This window comes from Geotrypetes seraphini, chromosome 3 (assembly GCF_902459505.1).
Source record: "Geotrypetes seraphini chromosome 3, aGeoSer1.1, whole genome shotgun sequence".
In the NCBI taxonomy this organism is placed as follows: domain Eukaryota; kingdom Metazoa; phylum Chordata; class Amphibia; order Gymnophiona; family Dermophiidae; genus Geotrypetes; species Geotrypetes seraphini.
The window spans coordinates 29,204,948-29,217,954 of NC_047086.1; the positions used below are offsets into that span (position 1 = coordinate 29,204,948).

Genomic DNA, 13,007 nt, shown 5'->3' on the forward strand with positions numbered 1-13,007 from the left:
CAGTTGAATCCTCCTCCTCTGAGGAACATTCGCCTTCAGAAAGAAAGGGTTCCTCTGAGTCTCCCCACAGATCAGGATCCCTGACATGGGAAGCATGGTCCCGAGACTCAGGTGTCGATGTTTGTAAGTGTCGGGTTTTGTGTAACGACTTACCCGACCTCATCGATATCGAGTCAGGAGATGTTATCGGTCGCACCGGTGCCGAAGTCTGTACCGATTGATGGTGAGCTCTCGGCTCCGGTGCAAGAACTGGCATCGATACCGATGAGGATAGTTGAAGCGGTACCGAAATAGTGGAAGCAGGTAACACAGGCTGTTCCACAATCGGTACCGGTAGCTCGGTGCGGACCGGCACCGGAAGGTTCGGAGCCAGGATAGCAGGAAGGAGCTGTTTTAATTGGTCCTTAAGCTGCACCTGAAGGATGGCCGTGATGCGGTCATCAAGGGATGGCACCGGTACCGCCTTTTTCTTCTGCGGTACCTGCGGTGCCGCTCTACGCCCCGGAGATGAGGAGCCCGATGTCGAGGGACTCACCTCTATAGGGGCGGAGCGCTTCCGCTGGCGTCTCACAGTCGGCAGGATTGGACTCACTGCACTCGAGACCGGAGGACGCTCCAGCGGGGAAGGCTTCTTAGCCGGCTTACCTGACTGGTGAGACGCCGGTGCGGAATCACGCGGCGTCGAAGAAGAGGGTGCCGACTGAATCGGTGCCGAAGCTGGAGTCGATGGAACGGGGTCGGACATCTCGGCACCGAACAATAATCGCTGCTGGATTTGGCGATTTTTTAATGTCCGTTTTTTTAGAGTGGCACAGCGGGTGCAAGTAGAGGCCTGATGCTCAGGACCCAAACACTGTAAACACCAGTTGTGTGGGTCCGTGAGAGATATAGGCCGAGCACACCGCTGGCACTTTTTAAAACCCGGTTGAGGGGGCATGAAAGGAAAAACGGCTTCAGCCAAATCGAAGGCCGAGGCTTCGATGGTGGCAGAAGGCCCCGCCGGGGAAAGAATAAATTAAAGAAAAAATTAAGGAATTTTTTTTTTTTGTACAAAATAGAAAAAGAAAAGAAATAAGGTAAATAATCAAAAGTTTACGCGAGCGGGAAGGCAAAGAGAAAAAAGTTTCAACAGCCGTTGAAAAACGCGTCTTCTTAGCTCCGCGGAAACTAAGAAACTGAGGGACCGCGCGCCTCTGTCGGGCGGGAAGGCACTCGCGCGTGCGCGGTGCGGCCGAGCTAGAACTTTCTAAAAGTTCTTAGAGTGCAATCACTCTAAAATTGTCCGTACCGGGGCTCCGTCGGTGCCGTCACCCATCAGTCAAGAATATGCTGCCTGCTTGTCCTGGGATAATATTTCAGCCACTTCTCCAGCACAAAGTGAGCACATATTGTAAAGGTAAATGTGGGTTACAAATTTTGTATTTTCCTGAACAAAGCAGTGCACCCAGAACATCTCATTTCCCTTCTACTCCTGGTGCCAGGAGTGAACAAAGATACCTTCACTGAGTAAAAGGCCACTATGCAAGTTCAATCTTGCTGCACTGTATGCCTAGAACAATCTGTCTAAGTCATTACGTCAAGCTCCATCTCTAACAGTATTCTAAATCCAAATAAAAAGACCAAGTAGCAGCTAATCCAAAGAGGTTACAGTCTAAGTGGGAAGATAACAGGAGGTAATGTTTCTTGTCCAAGGTCATAAGTAGTGTCAGTGGAGGAAGTGGAATTTAAATTGTGATCTCTCTGGTTCTTACTCCTTTTTGTTAACCATTAAGGCCTAGATTCACTAACAGTGACTCAATCGCTGTTGGCCGATTCTCTGGCTGATTTTCCAACAGCGATTGATTCACTATTAAGTTTGCACTGAGGTGCAAATCATTTCCATGCAAACCCACCAACTCAAACAAAAGCCCTAATAGTAGTGACAGGGGAAGCAGCCTCCTGTCACTGCTGTCAGAGCTTCTGCTTTTTTAAAATGTTCTGCGTGTCATTTGTCACATTAAAAAAAAGCCCCCGCTCCTCCCCCCCCCCCCCGCTAGAACACCTGGGCCACCATGCCCCTTCCCTAAACCCCAAAAAGATGGCAGGAGGGATGCTCACTTCCTCTTGCCATGAAGGACCTCCCCCCTCCACCCCGAAGAAAAAGGCAGGAGTGATGCCCACTCTCTCCCTGCCCCGAAGGCTTCCCCGCTCCCTGGAAAAAAAAAAAAAAAGGCAGGAGGGATGCCCACTCTCTCCTGCCACCGGAGGTCACCCTCCCCTGGCCTCTGTATCTGTGACGTTGGGAGCAGGAGGTACTGAAAACACCTCCTGCTTCGGCTCCTCCTCGACGACACTGGGCAATAGGCCCCCTCCCTAGGGAGCCTAAGTCCTAAGGTTTTAGGATCGGTAAAACCCGATGTTAAATAGCCAAGCAATGTAAGTGAATCAGTCGCTTGGCTATTTTGCTTGGGGTTTTACTAATTTGCATGGCCAGATCGAAAAATGGGCAATCAAGGGGAAAAACATGCAGTGGGCTGTTTAGTGAATTGGGTCAGTTAGCTGTGATTGTTGCTAAACCTATGAAAACAGGTTTAGCAACGATCGCTGACTTTAGTGAATCTAGCCCTAGGTTAGGATTCCTCCTCCATTAAAATAAGTATTAGATGGGACTAATGGTGCAAACATTGGATCAATTTTCAGGGCAGTACCAAAAGTTTCAGTGAATAGATTTGTGCAAGGAAAGAGAAAATCAAATCAACCTTTTTTGACATCTCACTGTTACCTCATGGAATTTCAGCAGGTACCACAGACCCTGCAACTGCTGACTTGATGTCGAAGTCCACTTAAGACAAAAAGCCATGTGCTGACTCAACTCAGAATTTAAACTCAATTTCCCACATCCATTCTTCCTGTAAGAAAATTAAACAAAATCAACACTAAAAGAATGTCAATAACTCCAATGTGTTAGATTAATCTAATCTTAGCAAATGAACTATAAAATTTTTACCTAAGCTTTTATGTCTGGATGAAACCTAATAGTACACTGAATACACAAGAAATATTAAAATGAAATATAACTACCGCTACACTTATGACCAAAACCAATACAAGGGTATTGGGAGACAAGCAAATAAGCTTTGCCCCTTCCCCCTCCCCACAACCTCTCTGTCAACTTATTTACCACTCCTCCTTCACTACAGATGGCATCGGAAGAATATTTTAAAACGTGTCACAGGGAAAGTACTTAATGCTGTTCTCAAGATGCATAAGATCAGCATCAGGAAATGCTGGCCTGGTGGCCACACATTTTCAATTTGTTCACACTGCCAGCTTTGAAAAGGAGCAAGAGAAACTGTGGGGGTGCCAGAGCAGAGGGTTCCGATGCCCCAAATGTCTTTGGCTTGCCTGGCCTAGAATCCTCACACGTAGCTCTATCAAGTGGTCTCTACTGGCCGTTTTGCTAGCCCCTAAAGTCCAGTGATCTAAGCAATTGTTTAGATTCAACTCAACATGACAAGTAAACCCTTCCTACAAATAATCCAGGAGAAACCTTAGCATTGTCCTATAATCAGGTTCACCTCTACCCAGCTTAATAAGTATCTGGTAAGAAACATAGAAAAATGATGGCAGAAAAGGGCCAAAGCCCATCAAGTCTGCCCACTCTAGTGACCCTTCTCCTTGAGTTTGCTCATCACCCCCTGCCCTAACCTCATTAGAGATCCCACATGAATATCCCATTTATTTTTGAAATCTGCCACGCTGTTGGCCTCAATCACCTGCCGTGGGAGTTCAATCCAATGATCGACCACCCTCTCAGTGAAGAAATACTTTCTGGAGTCACCATGAAATTTCCCTCCCCTGATTTTCAGCGGATGCCCTCTGGTGGACGAAGGTCCCATAAGACGGAAGATATCCTCTTCCACCTCGATATGACCCGTGATATATTTAAATGTCTCAATCATGTCCCCTCTCTCTCTTCGTTCTTCAAGTGAGTACAGCTGCAATTTATTCAGCCTTACTTCATACGGAAGATCCTTGAGCCCCGAGACCATCCTGGTGGCCATCCGCTGAACTGACTCAATTCTCAGCACATCTTTCCGGTAATGTGGTCTCCAGAATTGAACACAATATTCCAAATGAGGTCTCACCATGGACCTGTACAGTGGCATTATGACCTCTGGCATCCTGCTGATAAAACCTCTATGGATACAACCCATCATTTGCCTTGCCTTGGAGGAAGCCTTTTCCACTTGATCGGCAGTTTTCATGTCATCACTAGTGATTACTCCTAAATCCCGTTCTTCCGTGGTCCTAACTAAGGTCTCACCATTTAACGTGTAAGTCCTGCACAGATTTCTTTTACCCAGGTGCATCACTTTGCATTTTTTAGCATTGAAGTTGAGCTGCCAAGTCGATGACCATTGTTCTAATAGTAGTAGGTCCTGCGTCATACTGTCAGGCATAGTGCGTCATACTGTCAGGCAAAGATGCTAAAATCGGGGCTCTCCAAGTTTTCAGCAAAATGGAATTATTCCCAGGGAAGAAAAATCTCCTAATAGTGTATTATAAACATACTAGTCTTTAAGCCCGTTACATTAACGGGTGCTAGAATATGTGAGTGTCTGTATTTATTTCTCTCTCTCTCTCTCTCCTTAGTCTATTTCTGTATTTCTTTCTTTCTTTTTCCTCGGCTGTCCACCACCACCCCTTGCCTGCTCCCCCTGTCCATTCTCCCTTCCTTTTTCTTCCCCTGTGTCCACCACCACCCCTTCTCACTGGTCCCCTTATCCAGCAGCAGCCCTTCTCCCTTTGTTTTAACTCCCCCCCTGTCTAGCAGCACCTCTTTCCTGCTCCCCATGTCCAGCAGGAGGCCTCTCTTCCTTTTTTTGCCCCCTCCGTCCAGCAGCACCTCTTTTCTGCTCCCCCTGTCCAGCAGTAGGCCTCCCTTCCTTTTTCTGCCCCCCTGTCCATCAGCACCTCTTCCCCTGTCCATCAGCACCTATTTTTTGCTCACCCTGTCCAGCAGGCCTCCCTTCCTTTTTTTGTCCCCCCTCTTTTTTTGCCTCCCCCCCGTCCATCAGCACCTTTTCCCATGTCTAGCAGTACCTCTTTTCTGCCCCCCCCCATCCATCAGCACCTCTTCTCCTGTCCAGCAGCAACCCTTACCTCCTTTATTTTTTGTCTGCCCTCCACCGACATCTGCCTAAAGCCGCCGCGTCCTGCAGGCACCGACAGCCTCTGCGACCTGCTCCCACTCCCTCCTCGCCGTCGCTTGTGGTGGCTCCGTGCTCCGTGTTTAGCCGCCGACAGCCACCGCGGTCCACAGCTGCAGTGGCCGACAGCCGCCGGGGCTATTAGGCTTCCACCTCTCACTTTTGCCGGTCTGGTCTGGTCTGCTCGCCTTACCGTATTTTTTTTTTTAGTTGAAACACGCGGCGGTGGCTCCTCTCATGATCCCCACCTGCGTCGGAAGTCCGACGCAGGTGGGGATCGTGAGAGTAGCCACCGCTGCGTCTTTCAACTAAAAAAATACAATACGGCAGGGAGCAGGCCAGACCGTAAGCCGCGCATGCGCACTTCCTATGGGTTGCTACAGCTCACAGAAAAACAGCGCACGCATAGGAAGTGCGCATGCGCGGCTTACCGTTTTATTATATTAGATAGCATGGATAATTGAAGGGGGCTGTGATTTGTCAGCTCAATCACCTAACAATACTTAATATTATGGAGTCAAAAGTACTGCTGCTGTTTGGGTTGAGGCTGTGATTGGGTCTTCTGCTGTCTCTGTAGTCTAGGACACCTCTGATTTGATGAGTGACTGGATGAAGGAAGCTGGTTATATTTCCATTTGGAATAGTAGTGGAGCATTTTACGTATTTGAATCTCTTTGATGCTTGAGATTGTGCCAACTTCATGACAAGGTAGTCGGTCATGCAGTCAGTGTGTCTTTTGTTCTTCTGTATTGACTCTTCTATACGATTTTCAAAGAGATTGTCTTCTATACAGGGAATGTTGGCATCACTTTAGTACATTGGCATCTAGGTCTGAAATTTGCAGCCTTGCTTGCCTAAGCATGGCACTAGAGACTGCTCAGGTGCGAGACAATATTTTCAAAAGCATCAAAAGTAGAACGCATCATGTACTTTCTAGTCTCCAGTAGATCATTTGTGAGATGTTAAGAATTAAGATGTTCTGAGGTACACATCTCCCTCCAATTTGCAGATTTAGGAATGCGACTTCGGTTATTCATGAGTTTCTAAACCCTGACCCACCCCCGCCTCCCAAACTTCTCCATATTTTACCTGGTGGTTTAGCAGTGAAGCGGGGTAGGAGCGATCTTCCTACATTCCTACCCTGTGTAGAGCCCTCAACAAAAATGGTCGAGTAGATGGAATACTGAAAAAAACTTAGATGCTCCTAGCCTGAAAGCAGACAGAAAAGAGCTCAAAGGCCCTAAAAACAAAAATCGATAAAAAAATCCAAAATCTTGAAACCAAATTTAAAGAGAATTAAAAATTAAATGAGATATTAACAGTGGCGTACTAAGGGGGGGGGGGGGCGGGAGGGGCGGTCCGCCCCGGGTGCCAGCCATGAGGGGGTGTTCCCGGCCTTGCCGTTCATTCCCCCCCCCACCCCCGAAGGACCGCTCGCCCCACTGACCTTCCTGCACCACCTGTGAAGCAGCCCGTAGCAGGATCGCGACTTCAGCGATACCTGAGCTGCTTCCTGCGCCGCGGTCCCGAGGTGGGACAGGCCTTCAAGGGGGGTGCAGGCCTTCAAGGGGGGACAGGCAGACCTTTAAGGGGGGACAGGTCTTTAGGGGGACCCTGGTTTAGAAGTACACGGAGGGAAGGGGGTGTTCAAAGAGACGTGCATATGCCAAACTTTGGGGGGGAGGAAGAAATAATGGGTCTGAAAATAGAGGAGAGGGAGAGAGATGATGGACCATGGGATTTAGGGAGGGAAGGAACAGAAAGGGAGAGAAATTGGACACAAGGGATGGTGTGGAGGAGGGATAGAGATACTGGATAGGAGGGTAATTGGGAAAAGAAAGGGAGAGATGGTGGACTCGGGTGGTAGGGAAGGAGGGAGAGATGCCGGATGAAAGGGTAGTTAAGAAAAGGTGGGTCTGTGGAGGGAGATGAAAAAAAGGAAAGATACCAGACTTCCTGGGGAGGGAAGGGAAATGGAAAGGGAGGACAGAGTTGGCAGATGGATGGTTAGCATGCAGAAAGAAGAAAGAAGGAGACCACAAGTTATCAGAAGAAAACCAGAGCCTTGGACCAACAAGATTTGAAATATAACCAGACAACAAAAGGTAGAAAAATTAATTTTATTTTCTGTTTTGTGATTATAATATGTCAGATTTGAAATGTGTATCCTGCCAGAGCTGGTGTTGGACTGCAAACGTGAGCTAGGATTTAACAGAGAGAGGAAAAGTCCTTTTTGTTTCTTTATTTTATTTACACCACAGCGCCAGTGTGATTAGGAGAAGCCAAAGGGGGTGAAAAAGCTATAAAACCCACCAGGAGTTTTGAAAAAAATCACCCAACTGGGCAGGAAAATCGAATTGAAAAACCAATTCAATAGGCTGAATCGAATCAAAATTTTTTTTCCTGAATCTGGCAGCATTAGTTTGCGCTACTGTCTTAGACTTTAGGACCTGGGATTGGGGAGAGATGGCATCCTCAGTACTTTATAATGCAAGTGAAACGAGGATTTGGTCAGACTTTTGAAGGGTCTGCAGAAAAAAAATATTGTATAGGCCGGGGACATGAGACAGCAGGAAATGGGAACTTTTCTTCCTTCTATTTTTGTGAATGGAAAGGCTGAGGATGTCAGAGAGTTCAGTTAAAATATGTGCTTTATAAGAAAATATAATAATGTGTTTTATAAAGTTTATAGCATAGCTAGCCTACCCAGTGAGGTGTTCCTAGTAGTGGTGGTGGCAACGTGTCAATGTGTTGAGAGGAAGAGGTGGTCTGGGAAATTCTGCTGTGCAAACTCCGGGCCCATTTCCACCCCCCAGTTAGTCCACTCCACTCAACTGGTTTACACACTGAGTGGGTCTTTGGGTGTTGTTTTGGGATCTCTTCCAGTGGTTTATCAGTATCTCCTTCTGGTCCAAGGAAGGAAACTGTTATCCTTAGCATTGACCTACAGAATATGTTTGTAACAGCGCTGCTTGTGTGGCATTAGGCTATGTAGTGATCGAAAGAAAAAAACAGACCTTTGCACATTTTTGCACTATATGGTGGGTGTATGAGGAGATTCACATTTCCTGCACAGCTAAGTCCATGTGAAGTTACCTTGTGCTGTATTTGACATCTAGCAAGGTCTCTGTTTGAAAGGAAAGATCTAAACTTAAAAATGAAGTGGCCAGAAGTTATGGTAAAAGCAGATAGTGTAGCTGGTTTTAAGAAAGATTTGGACAAATTCCTGGAGGAAAAGTCCATAATCTGTTATTAAGACATGGGGGAAGTGTCTGCTTGCCCTGGATCGGTAGCATGGAATGTTGCTACTCTTTGGGTTTTGACCAGGTATTAGTGTCCTGGATTGGCTACCATGAGAATGGGCTACTGGGCATGATGGACCATTGGTCTGACCCAGTTAGGCTATTCTTATGTTATGTTCTCATCTGTAGGGGCCTTTGTTTTCACTTCTTATTTTAATGTATTTTTTTTCTGGGAACTTATCAGTGTTTTTTATAATGGGAACAAAAATGGAAGAGAATTAATGTGTGTGGGATGAGGGGGTAACTAATTTCTTCAGCTAAATAATTCAATCCAACTCAACCAGACATAGGAGAACTCACGCACCATTCACACACCCTCCAACCAAAAACGTCAAAAGAAAAAAACTGTTCGACAACCTCCTAGCCAATCGAGCTGCAACACTCGACCCCCAACTCTACAACCTATTGACCTCGACCACAGACTACAAAACCATCAAAAAAGAAATAAAAACCCTTCTATTCAAAAAACACATAAAACCGAACTAACACAATCAGAACTGTCCCAAGCATCACCTGCAACTACTCCATATGTACTTCTGATGTCATGACAATTCAGACATAATTTATGTTATGTTATGTTTGGAATATAAGAAAATTTTCACTGCCTGTTTCTATTCTGACCATTTATTCCGTTTCATGATCATTACAAAAAAATATTTTTTTACATGGGGGGGGTGTCAAAAAATGATGGGCCCCGGGTGCCACATACCCTAGGTACGCCACTGGATATTAAAATAAAACTAAAGATAGGGAGAAATGAAACAGAAAAGCATAAAAAATTCAAAAGTTTGATGCACTTAAGAGACTCTAAGGAACAGCTTCTCACCTCCACGGAAAACTGAAAAACTGATGGTCCCATGAGCCGATGTCAGGTGGGAAGGCACCAGCATAAGTGGTCTTAAAGTTTTAAAATGGTACACTTTTTGACTGTTTGTGCTGGGTTCCATGGATGATGTCATCCACATGAGAATATACTGCTTGCTTGTCCTTGGATAAGTCAGGATTACTAGAATCCCGTACAGAAAGTAAAAGATCATCATCAACATAGACAGAGAATATAAGGCTGTGCTGCTGAAGCAAGAGGGCTAAAGGGCTGAGGAAAATATTGAATATTAGAGGTGAGAGAACCAATCGCTGTGGGATATAAGTATAAAGGAAGGATGTTGAGTGGGAACAAGGGTTAACTGCAGAAAAGGAATAATCAGAAAGATAAGAGGAAAACCAATCTTAATTAGTTGACAGAGAAGTGAATGGTTCACCAAATCAAAGGAAGTGGTTAAATCTAGGGATACTAATAATACAATCTTACCATGAGAGATGTTTGGAATAGTCTCCTAGTAGAGTTGTGGAGACAAAGACTGTGTCTGAATTCAAGAAAGCATGGGACAGGCACATAGGATCTCTTAGGGAGAAGAGGAGACAGTGAATGCCATTTGGCCTTTATCTGCCATCATGTTTCCATGTTTCTAAGTTTAAAGGCAGTGTGGATATCATTCAGAAGAGAAAACATAATTGTTTCAGTCTGACCTAAAGTTGGATCATCTGCAATAAAGTAAGTTGGAAGCACATGTTGGGAAAATTGATGGGAACCCCGCACACAAACACTTTTTCTACTAGTTTACACAAAAATGGAAGGTTGGAAATTGGTCTATAATTTTCAGCTGAAGTAGATTAGAATGCAACAATGTCCTTTTTTAACTCACCCTTCAGAGCACATATGAGCTATAATATCAGTTGTCAATTTATACTGCCACAGTAGACTCAAGTACTCTAAGGCAGGCCACAACTGAATTCTGCTGGACAGTTGAATTAATGCTGCTGAATCTGACTTCACCCCAGGTACATCTTTAGAATGCGACTCTACTGGTTGACTGCTCAGAACACCCTCTGCTTTCAGCTGGGAACACTTCAGGTCCACTAAGTGCTTCAATTCACCTGAAGGACAAAAAGCAGGATTAGAGAAAGAAAAACAGCACATAAAAATGTGCTTATCATCGACACAACTAGTCCCAAATGCATGCCGTCTAACACAAAACACCCACATTTTCAATAGTCATTTTGCAATTCTTCCATCTTCACAGAAAGTACTTCCATTTCTCTTTTAAATATATTCAATTGTAACAGTTTTTCTAAAGAAGTGGTAAACAATTCATTGCAACTGAAAATGTCACCACAAGTGTGCATCAGCCAAGCATATTAATCCATTTTAGCCAAGTACACTATAACTTAAATCAGTATTCTTCAACCACTGGTCCGTGGACCAGTGCCGGACCACAAAGATTTCCTGCCGGTCCATGAAGAATTAGTGTCCCCTGCAAGCGCATGGCCTGGCTGCTCCTTATCTTCAGCGCCAGCTGCGCTTGTTTGCCAGGACAGCGCACAGTGGCTCTTGCACGCTGCTCGTGGCTGACCTGGAATGGAAACAGGGATCGAGTTCATGGGGATAGGATGGGGACCGAGCTGTGGAGATGGGATTTTTAAAATTTCAGTTGGTTGCCGGTCCACAGAATAATTCTTTTATTGAGGGGGCGTGGCTTGGACACGCATGAAGGAGGTCGGTTAGCAGAAGAGCTCCATATAAAAAGTCCTTGAAAGAATAAAAAAGTCGCAAAAATTTGAAGAATTAAGATTAAATTTATGATAAAAATAAACTCGATGGCGTCAGGAAAGCAAAATAAAAACGACTTCGCAGTCTCTGGAAGCAGCAAGAGAGCAAAGCCTGAACAAGAGACAGGATCCAAAACCGCAGATCCAGAAGTAATGAAAGAACTTAAAGAAATCAAACAAATGCTTTCAATTCTCACAAAAAAAGTTACAGAATTAACAGATGATGTTTCAACATTAAATAAAAAGATGGATCTAATCGAATTAAAATCTAACGATTTAGAAGAAAGAATGATAACTGTTGAAGAAGAAATTTTAAACACAAAAACTGAAAAAAAGAAAATTGAAACACTTACTAAAGAACTGGAGGATTACTCGAATCGTGAGAGAAGAAGCAATGTTCGTCTGATAGGTTTACCGGAAGGAGCAGAAAAGGGGAATCCGGTGACCTTTATAGAAAACTTATTACCAAAACTACTTCCTCTACAAACTAAATATCCCATAGAGATTGAAAGAGCACATAGAGTGCCAACAAAGAGATCAGAAAAGCATCAAGGACCGAGGCCACTGATATTTAAACTACTACGCCACCAACAGGTCATGGAAATTTTTCATCTTGCAAAACAGAATAAAGGTTTACAATATCAAGATGCCCGTATTCACTTTGTCCCGGATTTTGCAAAAAGCACAGCAATTAAAAGAAAGAAACTGCTGGATTTGAGACCACAACTACGTGAACTGGGAGCAAAATTTGGTCTTGTATACCCAGCAAATATGAAAGTAACCATAGCAAACAAAACTTTAACCTTTGATAATCCTGAAGAGCTACAAAAATATATACTAAACCAGGAAATGCCAATGTCATCTTAATTTTCTTTATTTTATTATAATGAATGTCAAGTTTGAATGTCTTATAATATAAACAGGTAGGGGAAATGATATGTATTAAGAAGAGCTAATATCACCTTGTATTTTTTGAAATTATTGATTGAATATAATAAGTATTTAGCAGATGAAAAACGGTATAGAATGTTTTTGACTCTGTTCAAAAAATTCCTACATTCTAGAATGGAATGATTCTTTAAATGATAAATTAACATATAAGTATACAAGATCTTAGATAAAAGTAATATAGTTTTTAAACAAGGAAGAATATAATATTTATTAGATAATAAATAAGAACTTGAATATAAAAACGAGATATAAGCCCTTAATTGGTTTTAGAAAGTTAATAAATAAATTAACTATTGATATTAATAATAATAAATGCTGTAATGAGCAGATCCTAAATACTATTATGTGATTGAATCATGGTCCAGAGCTTTCTTCCTATGGAATGTATGTAAGAATGAATGAAGATCTATGTATGTATATATAACCCACTTCTCAGAAGACAATACAGGAAGAATAAACCTATTAAAAATCCTTTCTCTGATTCAATGGAACTACAAATCCCAGAAGTCCTTGCAAAAGGAAATACATGTAAAGAATAACTCTTAAAACCGGATGAACGATGAACAAATATGAATAAATAAACTACTAGACTTGACAATAAAAGATAAAGGATTACATCGGATAAAAGATCACAAAATAAACTAAAATTAGATCGTCGCTGGAACCGGAACTTATTCGGAATTAACAAACTATTGAAAAGAAATGAATAATACTCTGGATATAAAAAATACGAAGAAGAAGAAAGGAAGAAAAAATAATATTTACTTGGATGAATAAGATAATGGAATGACACATCTTTAACTTTGATATATCTTAAAAATGAAACTAGGAAGTATGTTATATGAATGAGGTATGACTCTGTATAATGAAGGAAGGAAGCTCTGGAACGGGGAAAAAAAAAAATCACATAGTACAAGTAGCACACATATGTGAAACATTGTTTATTTTCCAAAGA

At 43.3% G+C, this 13,007-nt stretch overlaps 1 protein-coding gene across 2 annotated transcripts in view; it reads right to left on the bottom strand.

Annotated features, from left to right (window-relative positions):
- MDN1 (midasin AAA ATPase 1) overlaps positions 1–13,007 on the bottom strand; it is a 943,760-nt gene that overhangs the window by 330,383 nt on the left and 600,370 nt on the right. For both annotated transcript variants that reach the window (XM_033936734.1, XM_033936735.1), the window contains exons 57-58: positions 10,198–10,429; positions 2,762–2,888 (exon numbers count right to left, since the gene is read on the bottom strand). In XM_033936734.1, coding sequence (XP_033792625.1) covers positions 2,762–2,888; positions 10,198–10,429 — 359 coding nt within the window. The remainder of the gene's footprint in view (positions 1–2,761; positions 2,889–10,197; positions 10,430–13,007) is intronic.